At 39.4% G+C, this 14,742-nt stretch overlaps 1 protein-coding gene across 6 annotated transcripts in view; it reads right to left on the bottom strand.

Annotated features, from left to right (window-relative positions):
- Nucleotides 1-14,742, bottom strand: part of YIPF6 (Yip1 domain family member 6) — an 87,718-nt gene that overhangs the window by 63,467 nt on the left and 9,509 nt on the right. For all 6 annotated transcript variants that reach the window (XM_073799027.1, XM_019949022.3, XM_073799028.1 and 3 more), the window contains exons 2-3: nucleotides 3,442-3,570; nucleotides 2,317-2,395 (exon numbers count right to left, since the gene is read on the bottom strand). In XM_073799027.1, coding sequence (XP_073655128.1) covers nucleotides 2,317-2,395; nucleotides 3,442-3,570 — 208 coding nt within the window. The remainder of the gene's footprint in view (nucleotides 1-2,316; nucleotides 2,396-3,441; nucleotides 3,571-14,742) is intronic.

The following is a 14,742-nucleotide window of genomic DNA, read 5'->3' as shown; positions in this document are numbered from 1 at the left end:
CCCAAGTTTCCGTAAACAGTTAAGTGTGGGGGTGGGACCAGAACCTAGAACCAAAACCAGAATCTTCTGATTCCTACTACAAAGTCCTTTCCACTCTGCAATACTGTTTCCCTTTCATAATTACTACATTGAACTAGCATAGAATTGCTGTTCTTATAGGTGAAAAACAGCCCAACACTGGTAATTTCATAGGGTTAAATGTTAACAAACAACATGAAAACTTTTTGAAAACTATAAAGGCTCTGTCAACATTAGGTCTAATCACTGTGGTTCTCAATCAATAGCTGTTGGGTGATTAATAAACCAACAGTTCAGTAACATACAGCTTAAAGCACAATTATCTTCCTCAAGTAATATGAAAAAAGGTACATATACCACTTCTAACTTTAACCTCACTTGTACATAACTTTATGTGAAAGAAGTGTGCATATGTACATACTTACGTCTTTTTTTTAAATAAGTAATTTTGACACCACTGTGGAAAGTTTGTTAAAGATGTAAAAAAAGAAAAACCATAATCCTAACACTCTAATAAACTATTGTTAATTAAATAAGCAATAAATTGTTAAAATTTATCAACTGAAAAGCTGAATTCAAGTACAACTGACATTAATACGCTGTTTTTTTAATGCAGTGAAGACTGTTTTTAATTTGTAAAAGATTCATAACAGTATTTTAAAACTATTCTTATTCTTGTGAAATACATAAAACACAAAATTTACCATTTTAGTCACTTTTAACTGTACAGGCACGGAGTATATTCACTGTTGTGCAAGCAACACACCATCCATCTCCAGAACTTTTTCATCTCCCAAACTGAAACTTCAACCCATTAAACAATAACTCCTCAATACCCCCTCAGTCCCTGACAACCATCATTTAACTTTTTTTCTCTATAAATCTGACTACTCTAGGTACCTAACATAAGTGGAATCATGTATGTCCTTTTGTGTATGGCTTATTTTACTTAGCATAATGTCTTCAAGGTTCATCCAAGTTGTAGCATGTATCAGGAATTTCACTCCTTTTTAAGGATAATAACCCATTCATATATGGCATACACCATGGTGTATATAACACGCTTTGTTTACCCATCCATCCACTGATAGACGTAAGAGTTGTTTTCACCTGCTGCCAAGAACACAGGTGCAAATAACTGTTTGAGTCCGTGCTTTCAATTCTTTTGGGTATATACCCAGAAGGAGACGTGCTGAATGAATCATGTGGTAGTTCTATACTATAAATTTTATATACTATAAAATTATGTGGTAATTTTTTGAGGAACCACCATGTTGTTTTACACAGTGGCTGTACCATTTTACATTCCCACCAGCAATGCACAAGGGTTCCAATTTCTCCACATCCTCACCAACACTTGTTATTTTCTGTTTCTTTGACAATAACCATCCTAATGGATCTGAATTGGTATCTAATTGGATAAGACAGCTTTTCTGAGGAAGAAACTTCAACCTCAGAAAAGTTAACTGTCTTATCCAAGATCACACACTCTTCAAACACTGATTTGCCCATGCTCTTTCCACTACATACGAGCTGTAGCAAATCATGTGTCAGCTTCAACCCACAATGTACTATGTTGAAAAAGATTCTGACGCTGCATCCAATTGCCACACAGTGATGGCACATTTGCCACATATTTGACATCCTTATATTACAGCTGAAATGCTGCCAAAATAGAAGGTACACTCATGTACAACATCATTGTTACTACTCTCAAACAATAGATTCAATTTTTTTCTGACAAAGGGTACTAAGAAAAACCAAGAATGCTTGAAAAGAAAAGGTCTAACAATTTTAAGAATAAATTCTAAATAACAGCAAAATTTTCTGCAAACACTGTTTTGGAACTCCTAAAGAAAGCAGTCAACAGACTAAATGATCATTCTGAAAATAGAAATGTCAATAAAGTACTATTAATTTGTTAAACCTTTAATGGGTATTAGCTATTATTCTAATTTAACATTTACACATTTTGCCTTTCCCTTGGAAATCATTAGCTCTTTGGTTGAACAAAGTCCCTATGTCTTTGCCACTTCCAGAAATATTCTTTGCAGCGTCTATTATAGCAGGTGAAAATATACAGTCTATATTTATTGATGAGGACAATATATTCAGCAAAATCTTCCAATCTCTGAAATTCCATCCTAAATTTTTAACTTTTTTCAAAAACTTCATTTATGTATTTTTTCATCCTGCAAAATGACATCAGTTTTATTACCACAGAGCCTTTGCCTTATAAAATACTTATGATAATGTATGATGAGAAACAGCAAAGCCTCAAAATACTTATATACTTACAATCTCTCAAAAGAGTATTGCTTTTCCTTGGGTACAAAACATGCATGAATTTTTTCCCAACAGCTTTTAGATCACGCATCTGAAAGATATAAACAACTTGTACTGTGATGACCAAGGTTGCCAAGCAGCCCCCTCACTTAATTTGCTAAAATTTCTTTTATTTCAATCTCCTGGGAGCCCTTCATTGAATTTTAGAGCTATAACTCCAGTTTAATTCCTTCACTATACAAACAAACCAGAGAGGTGGGGTTTTTCTATTAACTCCTTTTTCTATTAACTTTTCCTATTAACTCCTTAAGCCAACATCTAACTCTTTACCACATTCATCAGTTCTGTTTTGAGTTTTTAAACTCCACAGAAGAGAAACATAGCCCTCCTAATATGTTACTTAAAGAAACGAAAATAATAGCACTAGTAAAATCTGCTCTGCAAAACACAGCACCTAACTTTCAGTTCATACATGATGAGGTCACAAGGGGCAATCAGCCTGCTCCCAAGCTAACACATTCTTCACAATGTGTAAAGTCAATTAATTTTCAACATTCCCATACATTCTGGCAAATGAATCCTAGAAGCCAGATTTTAAAAAATCAAGACATTTAAAGAAGGGTGCAGTCATATAAACATAACCTCTCAAATTATAGTTGAGGTAATTCTGTCCTAATTTAGAAATTTCTTCATGTCATTAATAGTTCTTTGTAAACATGACTTTTAATGGTTGTTTACCATTCTACCACATAGATGTAACATAATTTACTTAACCGATTACTCTTCTTTGCAACTTTCTCCCATTATAAATATTGCTGTAACAAACATCTTTGTATAAACATTTTTCTGTATTTTTTAAAATACTTTTGTATTAAAATTTTTTTTTCCTTATACTATACCTAGAGAAGTGGGAATTATCACCTCAAAAGGATTGGACATTTTAAGTTCCTTAATATCCATTACAGCCAAACTGCTTTCCAAAAAGGCTGTACCAAATTATTCTCTAGGGGAGAACCTTAAATTTCAATAAATAAAATACACTGAAAACCAGTGAACCAATCAAAAATATTACAAAGTGCTATTAGCTATTTAGCCCCATGACACTGAACAGAAGTCCTCTCAACTTGTCTAACTTACAATGGTATTCTGAACAGATTCATTCAGTGTGGAGCTGTCAAATTCCCGAATGCGAGATCTCATGGGAATGGTGATTTCTCCTTCCACAGGGATGTCTTGTGAGATAGATATATCTGAAAGGCCTGCAAACTGAGAAGAATTAGGGACAAAAATTTAAAGCCTGTAATAAACTGTAGGATTCCCCCAAAGACATCATCATTTCCCAGAGAGCAGGACCATGTCTTTTTGTAGGGTTTTATACAGTTTTTAAAATAAGGTGTTAGCTCACCAGACATCGAAAAATGCAGTTAGCTAAAATTCTCAAACGCTTATTTCTTTTAACTTAAAGAAGGAGATGGCAAACAATGGAAAACATTATAAAGTAAATGGCATAGACTTTCTTGCCCTCAAATATCTGGTTTCTTTCAAGCATGAAATCTTTTTTTTATATCTTTATCAGAGTATAATTGCTTTACAATGTTGTGTTAGTTTCTGCTGTACAACGAAGTGAATCAGCTATATGTATACATATATCCTCATATCCCCTCCCTCTTAAGCCTCTCTCCCACCCTCCTATCCCACCCCTCTAGGTGGTCACAAAGCATCAAGCTGATCTCCCTGTGCTATACAGCAGCTTCCCACTAGCTATCTATTTTACATTTGGTAGTGTATATACATCGATGCTACTCTTTCACTTTGTCCCAGCTTCCCCATCCCCCACAGCCGTGTCCTCAAGTCCGTTCTCTGTCTGCGTCTTTATTCCCATCCTGCCACTAGGTTCATCAGTACCGTTTTTTTAGATTCCATATATGTGTTAGCATACGGTATTTGCTTTTCTCTTTCTTACTTCACTCTGTATGACAGGCTCTAGGTCCATCCACCTCATTACAAATAACTCAATTTCACTCCTTTTTATGGCTGAGTAACATTCCATTGTATATATGTGCCACATCTTCTTTATCCATTCATCTGTCAAAGGACATTTAGGTTCCTTCCATGTCCTGGCTATTGTAAATAGTGCTGCAATGAACATTGGGGTGCATGTCTCTTTTTGAATTATAGTTTTCTCAGGGTATATGCCCAGTAGTGGGATTGCTGGGTCATATGGTAGTTCTATTTGTAGTTTTTTAAGGAACCTCTATACTGTTTTCCACAGTGGCTGTATCAATTTTCATTCCCACCAACAGTGCAGGAGGGTTCCCTTTTCTGCACACCCTCTCCAGCATTTATTGTTTCTAGATTTGTTGATGACGGCAATTCTGACCAGTATGAGATGATACCTCATTGTGGTTTTCATTTGCATTTCTCTAATGATTAGTGATGTTGAGCATCTTTTCATGTGTTTGTTGGCAATCTATATGTCTTCTTTGAAAAAATGTCTATTTAGGTCTTCTGCCCATTTTTGGATTGGGTTATTTGTTTTTTTTGATATTGAGCTGCATGAGCTGTCAAGCATGAAATCTTAACAGGATAGAAGCTAGTAAGATTGCAGAACTTTTAGTGACATTTCAGTGATCACATCTTAGCACAGCCACAATTCTGTTGCACTTCTGCTCCTTAGTGGGCTCCAGTGGCCTCTGCTGGCTAAAACAGAGCATTATGCTGGCTAAAACTGGAGCATTATGTGAAATCTAAAGGGAAACTGGGAAGAACATGGAAATAGCAAAACACATCATTATTTATACTCTTTTTACCAGATTACTGGCAACCACAGATCAAATAACATTTCCAAAGTGAACTGCAAGATTGCAAACTTTTAAACTCTTACGTTCATATGCCAAATTTGATTACTGTGACTGAAACTCTAGAATCTTCAAGTTCCTAAGAAAACAGAAGCAATCCCTTCTCATATGGTTTTTGGCCCAATGTTTAGTGGGCAATAGTTACAGGTAAATGAAATACAAGACAGTATACTAAAATTTTAGGAAGAATAAGGTTGTTCAAAGAACTTATGAAAAGCAGCTTCTCAATCACACTCTTAATAAGGAAATGCAAATTAAAGCTACTTGAAAATTCTTCACCTGTTAGACCGGCAAAAATCCAAGTTTGACCACACATTCTGCAAGTGAAGCTGAGGGGTAAAAGCACTCACACACTGCTGCTGGGGAGGTAAAATGGTACTAGGCCCTATTGAAGATTAATCTGGCAATATCCAGTAAATTTACATATGGATTGCTCACCACTTTTAGGAGTCTAAAGTGGTAAAAATACAAAAAGTCATATATATATATATATATATATATATATATACACACACACACACAAACACACACACAAGGCTCTTCATTACAACACTACCTGTAAAAGCGAAAAACCTGAGAATAGCCCAAATGCCCATCAACAGAGAACCAGTTGAATAAAGCATGGTATGTCCACATAATGGAGTGCTATGCAGCTGTAAGAAGGAATGGGTATATCTCTAAAGAACTATTATGGAGTGTTAAATTAAAAAATAATGTGGAGGAAAGTCTGTATACATGCTACCATTTATCTGAGAAAAGAGGGGGTACAAATATATATATACATATCTGAATATCTTTTAAATATAAGAAATAAGTCATGTAATGTGACCTGTCACATGTAATGTAAGAAATGTCATAGATTTTTTTTAAAAGAGGCTTCCTAATTAGGAAAGGAGGGAATAAGGTGGAGGAAACAAGTAGAGAAGTTAGTCTTCTTGGAACACACATTGTTCTGTATATATAACTTGAAATCATATAAATAACTTCACAGAATTATGAGACAAAATTAAAATTTAAAAGCAGTCCCAAAAACTGAAAGAAAAATGAAACAAATGAACCTACTGAATTAAATACACAACCACACAGAGAGCAACTATTTCAAGTGACTTTACAACACTGTAATTTGACTTCCAATTAGGATGTAGAAAGCTGGAATGAGCATCTCATCCACTAGAACAATGAGAAAAAGCTAGACTAACTACAAAATCATAACTTTCCTTGAACCCATCAGAGAGCTGAGGTTGTAGGGCAACCAAGCAGCATGAATGAAATCTGAGGAAAGACAGGCACTTACTTCCAAGAAGAGATGGGACATGAGCACTGGCTCATCTGTAGCAAAGCACGAGAAGACAACAACACGGGGCATCACACAGATGATTAAGAATTCAGCTAAAATTTAAAAATGAATTGCTAAAGACCAAGTGTTGACTAGTGTGAGAGTACAGTGTCCCTGGAAACATTAGACACAGGAGGCATTCACACCCACTTGCAGGCTCTTCTCCACAGACTTCCATTGGTCCAGGTGTAAGGGGAGTAGCTGCCTCTTCTGAGAAAAGCACAGAGACCGGCTCAGACCCTTCTCCCCTACAGAAAAAGAGACTTAAAGCTGCTGGGGGAAGATCAGCAAACTCTGTTGTCTCCAGAGCACAGGTGAAAACCCACTGTGGCTGGGGAAAGGGAAAAGACAAACCTCACTACTCCTGGAGGAGGGGTGGGAAATCATCCTGAGGCCAGACTATTAGAGTCTCCCTTCAGCTGGGGGAGAGACAGGATCACTGAGAAAGTCTCACCCAGGAAGACTCAGGGACATATGACCTACCTAAGGCAGAGGCTGGACCAAAACAACAAAGAATCTCCACCTCCCAGGTACCCACCACAAGGCTAGCAAGTATGCAACAACAAGCAATAGCAGTCTAGTGCTAAGGGAGGGGCTAGAGCTTGGAGAGAAACCAACTATCTTATGCAGGGGCAAAGGGAATACAGAAAACTAAGCATGGAGGAGGAACATTAAGAAAAACACTGGGAAAACCTAGTGCCCACCCTAAGCACAAGGTAATAGGGGAGGAATTTGAAGCTGATGATGCATTGAAGGTTCCCATATCAAGTACAAAACCCAAATACAGTTCAACTCCTTACTATATTAACTTAACCCCCATAGTAACAACTTAGCAGAAAAGATGTGCCATTTCCAGGCAGTCTCTACTGTTATACACGATGGCCAGTGATCAATAAAAAAATTACCCCTTCCCCATACACACACACACACACACACACACACACACACACACAGGGAAACAACCTTCTGTTACAAGACAAAGCAATTAAACCAGACTCTGAGGTGACCCAGATGTTAGAATTTCAGAAGAAAAATTTACCATGAATACAATTAAAAAGTTAAAAAAGGCTCTAGTAGAAAAGATACATGCATGAATGATGATGAATTTCTGCCAAGAGATGGAAACTGTAAGAGTCAAATGGCAATGCTAGAAGTAAGTGAATACAGTAACAGATGAAGAATGCCTTTGACAGCCTTACCAGCAGACTCAACAGAGCCAAATAAAGAAATCGGTGATAGGTCAGTGAAAATTATCTAAACAAAAACAAAACAAGAAGAGTTAGAAAATTTAAAATTACACACATCAAATCATTGTATTGGGGCTTCCCTGGTGGCACAGTGGTTGAGAGTCCGCCTGCCGATGCAGGGGACACGGGTTCATGCGCCGGTCCAGGAAGATCCCACATGCCGTGGAGTGGCTAGGCCCGTGAGCCATGGCCACTAAGCCTGCGCGTCCAGAGCCTGTGCTCCACAGCGGGAGAGGCCACAACAGTGAGAGGCCCGTGTACCGCCAAAAAAAAAAAAAAAAAAAAAAAATCAATGTACATCTTAAACTTGTACAATGTTATATGCCAATAATATCTCAATAAAACTAGAAAATAACAAAAAAGAACACCCCAAAACAGAACAGAGCATACAAGAACTGTGGGTCGATATTAAACAGTCTAATTTGTATATTACTGAAATCCCACAAGAGGAGAAAGATAATGGATCTGAAAAAAATATTTGAAAAGGTAACAACTGAATTGTTTTCCAAAAATAACGAAGACATCAAATGACAGATCCAAGCCCAGAAAACCCCAATCAAGATAAATACCTCGGGCTTCCCTGGTGGCGCAGTGGTTGAGAATCTGCCTGCCAATGCAGGGGACACGGGTTCGAGCCCTGGTCTGGGAAGATCCCACATGCCGCGGAGCAACTAGGCCCGTGAGCCACAACTACTGAGCCTGCGCATCTGGAGCCTGTGCCCCGCAACAAGAGAGGCTGCGACAGTGAGAGGTCCGTGCACTGCGATGAAGAGTGGCCCCCGCTCACCACAACTAGAGAAAGCCCTCGCACAGAAACGAAGACCCAACACAGCCAAATAAATAAATAAATAAAATTTTAAAAAATAAATAAAAATTATATTAAAAAAGATAAATACCTAAAGACAAAAGCAAAAATCCACAAACCTAAACACATTCACACTACTGAAAACCAAAGATAAAGAGGAAAACCTTAAAGTCTGCCAGAGAAAAAAGACATTGCAATCAGAGGAAACAGGTAACAGACATCTCACCCAAAACTACACAAGGCAGAAGAAAATGGACATACCTTTAGAGTGCTGAACAAATAAAACTGTCAACCCAGAATTCTAAACCCAGCAAAAATAGCTATTAAAAATGAAGGCAAAACAATGACATTTTTCAGATGAGCAAAAGCTGAAACATGCACTATAAGAAATGTTAAAGTATGATCTTCAGAAAGGAATATGATATCAGAAGGAGATTTGGATTTACACAAGGAAATGAAGATAACCAGAAGTGGTTTAAATGATGGTAAATATAAAAAATATTTTATTTTTAATTATTCTAAAAGATGACTGCCTAAAGCAGAGGTCACCAAACTTCTTCTGTGAAGGACCCAAATAGTAAATATTTTAGGTTTTGAGAGCCAAATGGTTTCTGTTGCAGTTGCTCAACTCTGCCACTGTAGCATGAAAGCAATCAAAGACAATACATAAAAAATTATGTTTGGGGGCTTCCCTGGTGGCGCAGTGGTTGGGGGTCCGCCTGCCGATGCGGGGGGCACAGGTTCGTGCCCTGGTCTGGGAGGATCCCACGTGCCGCGGAGTGGCTGGGCCCGTGAGCCATGGCCGCTGGGCCTGCGCGTCCAGAGCCTGTGCTCCGCGGCGGGAGGGGCCACGGCAGTGGGAGGCCTGCGTACTGCAAAAAAAAATTATGTTTGGCTGTGTTCCAATGAAACCTTATTTACAAAAATAGGTAGTGGGCCAGACTTTAAATTATAAAAATATAACATTTAGGAGATAACTGGAAATTTGAACACCGACAAGATATTTGATATTAGGGAATTATTGATTTTTTAGATGTACTAATGATATTGTGGTTATGTTCTTTAAAAACAGAATCCTTATCTTTTAGAGATACATATCAAATATTTACTAATGTAATGATGCTGGGGATTTGCTTCAAAATAGTATAGAGAAAAGCGGGTAGGGCTATAGAAGAAAGAAGATTGGCCATAAACTGGTAATTATTATTGAAGGTTGGGTACCTGAGGGTCCACATTACCATTCTACTTTTGTGTGTTTGAAATTTTTCTTAATAAAAAGTTAAAAAATAAACAAAAAATTCCTAATTTTAGGGACCATCTAAGTTCTTTTTCCTTTTTGCCTCCCCTCCCCAGGCCAAAATGAATCTAAATATAATCAAGCCTCTGGATCTTAAAGTTTACAGGCAATATGTGGACAGAGGCACATACTAAAAATACCACAAGGATACAATCAGCCAAATACAGAAAGTGGAGAATTCTACAAGAGAAATGACTGAATTTAAACAAACAAATTACATTAAAAAGAGAACACATATATTAAAAGAGACTTATTGGGACTTTCCTGGTGGCTCAGTGGTTAAGAATCCACCTGCCAACACAAGGGACACGGGTTTGAGCCCTGGTCTGGGAAGATCCCACATGCCGCAGAGCAACTAAGCCCATGCACCACAACTACTGAGCCTGCACAAGCCACACCTACTGAGCCTGCGTGCCACAACTACTGAAGCCCACGCGCCTAGAGCCCATGCTCACAACAAAAGAAGCCACCGCAATGAGAAGCCTGTGTACTGCAACAAAGAGTAGCCCCTGCTCGCTGCAACTAAAGCCTGCATGCAGCAACAAAAACCCAACACAGCCAAAAATAAAATAAATTTTTAAAAAAACAAACAAACAAAGGAAAAGAAATGTTCCTTTAGAGAAAAGAGAGACTTACTAACCAAATGCAATTTGTTGACCTTGTTTGGATCCTGATTTGGACAAATTGTAAAAACACATTTTTTTTTTTTAGAAAATTGGGAGGTGAATAGAGATTAGATGATATTAAGGAGTGATTATTATTATGTTATGTGTGATAACAAAACAAAAGTCCTTACCTATTAGGGAAACATACTGAAGTATTATGGGTAAAGTGATATGTCTCAGATTTGCTTTAAAACACTCACAAAAGATTATGAAAGACAAGGAAAGACTGAAGAACGATTACAAACTGAAGGAAACTAAGGAAAAATAACAGCTAAATGCAATGTGAGATCCTGGATAAGATCCTGGAACAAAAAAGGACATTCGTGGAAATCCTGATAAAATTCAAGTAAGATCTGTAGTTTAATAGTGTTGTACCAATGTTAACTTCCTGGTTCTGATCACTGTACTATGGTTATATACAATGTTAACACTAGAGGAAGCTGGGTGAGGGGTATACAGGAACTCTCTGTACCATTTTTGCAATTTTTCTGTATGTCTAAAATCAGTTCAAAATAAAAAGGTTAAAATAATACTCCAGAAAAAAATATGGTGGGGAAATAAAAAAGAATAGCAGAATGTTGATAGGTATATGGGTTTCGTTATACTACTCTTTATTTACATATTTGAAAGCTTCCATAGTAAAATGGTAAAATATATCACTTCCTTGTTTCGGCCATTCCCTCAAACTACTCTCCTTCCTCTCATCTTCTCTGATCAAACTGCTCTTCACTCTCCCACTCTCTTAATCCTTTGTAGTCTACACTAGTCTTCCCACAACTTTACTGATAGTGCTAATAGTGACCTCATAATCAAGAAATAAAAGAATCTGGGGACTTCCCTGGCAGTCCAGTGGTTAAGACTCCGTGCTTCCAATGCAGGGGGTGCAGGTTTGATCCCTGGTGGGGGAACTAAGATCCCACATGCCCCGGGGCATGGCCAAAAAAATAAAAGATAAATAAATGAAAGAAAACCTGCAAGCAAAAAAAAGAAAAACAAAAGAAATACAGGGCTTCTGGAAGATGGCGGAAGAGTCAGACGCAGAGATCACCTTTCTCCCCACAGATACACCAGAAATACATCTACACGTGGAACAACTCCTACAGAACACCTTCTGAACACTGGCAGAAGACCTCAGACCTCCCAAAAGGCAAGAAACCCCCCCACGTACCTGGGTAGGGCAAAAGAAAAAAGAATAAACAGAGACAAAAGGATAGGGACGGGACCTGCACCAGTGGGAGGGAGCTGTGAAGGAGGAAAGGTTTCCACACACTAGGAAACCCCTTCGCGGGCAGAGACTGCGGGTGGCGGAGGGGGAAGCTTCAGAGCCGTGGAGGAGAGCACAGCAACAGGGGTGCGGAGGGCAAAGCGGAGAGATTCCCGCACAATGGATCGGTGCCAACCGGCACTCACCAGCCCGAGAGGCTTGTCTGCTCACCCACCTGAGCGGGCAGGGCCTGGAGCTGAGGCTCGGGCTTCAGTCGCAGCTCTGGGAGAGGACTGGGGTTGGCGGCATGAACACAGCCTGCAGGGGGTTGGTGCAGCACAGCTAGCCAGGAGGGAGTCCGGGGAAAAGTCTGGACCTGCCGAAGAGGCAAGAGACTTTTTTCCTCCCTCTTTGTTTCCTGGTGTGCAAGGAGAAGGGATTAAGAGCGCTGCTTAAAGGAGCTCCAGAGACGGGCTCGAGCCGGGGCTAAAAGCGCGGACTCCAGAGACGGGCATGAGACTCTAAGGCTGCTGCCGCCGCCAACAAGAAGTCTGTGTGCGAGCACAGATCACTACACACCCCCCTTCCGGGGAGCCTGTGGAGCCCGCCACTGCCAGGGTCCCGGGATCCAGGGACAACTCCCCCGGAAGAACGCACGGTGCGTCTCAGGCTGGTGCGACATCATGCTGGCCTCTGCCACCGCAGGCTCGCCCCACACTCCGTGTCCCTCCCTCCCCCCGAACCTGAGTGAGCCAGAGTCCCCGAATCAGCTGCTACTTTAACCCTGTCCTGTCTGAGAGAAGAACAGACGCCCTCCAGCGACCTACACACAGAGGAGGGGCCAAATCCAAAGCTGAGCCCCTGGGAGCTGTGAGACCAAAGAAGAGAAAGGGAAATCTCTCCCAGCAGCCTCAGAAGCAGCGGATTAAAGCTCCACAAACAACTTAACGTACCCTGCATCTGTGGAATACATGAATAGACAACGAATCATCCCAAATTAAGGAGGTGGACTTTGAGAGGAAGATTTATGATTTTATTCCCCTTTTCCTATTTTTGTGAATGTGTATGTGTATTCTTCTCTGTGAGATTTTGTCTGTATAGCTTTGCTTCCACCATTTGTCCTAGGGTTCTATCCGTCCGTTTTTTGTTTTTTTTTTAATTCTTTTTCTTAATAATTCTTTTTATTTTATTAACTTTCTTTTATTTTATTTTATCTTTTTCCTTACTTTCTTTCCTTCCCTCCTTCCCTCCTTAAGACAACGAATCATCCCAAATTGAGGAGGCGGACTTTGAGAGCAAGATTTATAATTTTTTCCCCTTTTCCTCTTTTTGTGAGTGTGTATGTGTATGCTTCTGTGTGAGATTTTGTCTGTATATCTTGGCTTCCACCATTGGTCCTAGGGATCTATCCATCCATTTTTTCTTTTTCTTCTCTTAATAATTATTTTTTTATTTTAATAACTTTATTAAATTTTATCTTACTTTATATTATTTTACTTTATCTTCTTTCGTTCTTATTTTCCTTCCTTCCTCCTTCCCTCCTTCCCTCCTTCCTTCCTCCCTCCCTCCCTCCATCCCTCTCTCCTTTCTTTCTTTCTTTCTTTCTTTCTTTCTTTCTTCTACTAATTCTTTCTTTCTACTTTTTCTCCCTTTTAGTCTGAGCCGTGTGGATGAAAGGCTCTTGGTGCTGCAGCCAGGAGTCAGTGCTGTGCCTCTGAGGTGGGAGAGCCAACTTCAAGACACTGGTCAACAAGAGACCTCCCACCTCCACATAGTATCAAACAGCAAAAATCTCCCAGAGATCTCGATCTCCACACCAGCACTCAGCTTCACTCAACGACCAGCAAGCTACAGTGCTGGACACCCTATGCCAAACAACTAGCAACACAGGAACACAACCCCACCCATTAGCAGAGAGGCTGCCTAAACTAATAATAAGTCCACAGACACCCCAAAACACACCACCAGAGGTGGACCTGCCCACCAGAAACACAAGATCCAGCCTCATCCACCAGAACACAGGTACTAGTCCCCTCCACCAGGAAGCCTACACAACCCACTGAACCAACCTTAGCCACTGGGGACAGACACCAAAAACAACAGAAACTACGAACGTGCAGCCTGCAAAAAGGACACCCCAAACACAGTAAGATAGGAAAAATGAGAAGACAGAAAAACGCACAGCAGATGAAGGAGCAAGATAAAAACAAATGAAGAGGAAACAGGCAGTCTACCTGAAAAACAATTCAGAATAATGATAGTAAAGATGATCCAAAACCTTGGAAATAGAATAGAGAAAATACAAGAAACATTTAACAAGGACCTAGAAGAACTAAAGATGAAACAAATAACGATGAACAACACAATAAATGAAATTAAAAATACTCTACTCTAGATGGGATTAATAGTAGAATAACTGAGGCAGAAGAACGGATAAGTGACCTGGAAGATAAAATAGTGGAAATAACTACTGCAGAGCAGAATAAAGAAAAAGAATGAAAAGAACTGAGGACAGTCTCAGAGACCTCTGGGATAACATTAAACGCACCAACATTCGAATTCTAGGGGTTCCAGAAGAAGAAGAGAAAAAGAAACGGACTGAGAAAATATTTGAAGAGATTATAGCTGAAAACTTCCCTAATATGGGAAATGAAATAGTTAATCAAGTCCAGGAAGCACAGAGAGTCCCATGCAGGATAAATACAAGGAGAAACACACCAAGACACATATTAATCAAACTGTCCAAAATTAAATACAAAGAAAACATATTAAAAGCAGCAAGGGAAAAACAACAATAACACACAAGGGAATCCCCATAAGGTTAACAGCTGATCTTTCAGCAGAAACTCTGCAAGCCAGAAGGGAGTGGCAGGACATATTTAAAGTGATGAAGGAGAAAAACCTGCAACCAAGAGTACTCTACCCAGCAAGGATCTCATTCAGATTTGATGGAGAAATTAAAACCTTTACAGGCAAGCAAAAGCTGAGAGTTCAGCACCACCAAACCAGCTTTACAACAACTGCTA

This window comes from Tursiops truncatus, chromosome X (assembly GCF_011762595.2).
Source record: "Tursiops truncatus isolate mTurTru1 chromosome X, mTurTru1.mat.Y, whole genome shotgun sequence".
NCBI classification, from domain to species: Eukaryota; Metazoa; Chordata; class Mammalia; order Artiodactyla; family Delphinidae; genus Tursiops; species Tursiops truncatus.
The sequence above is the reverse complement of the archived record's forward strand: the minus strand, read 5'-3'. Positions and strand labels throughout refer to the sequence as shown.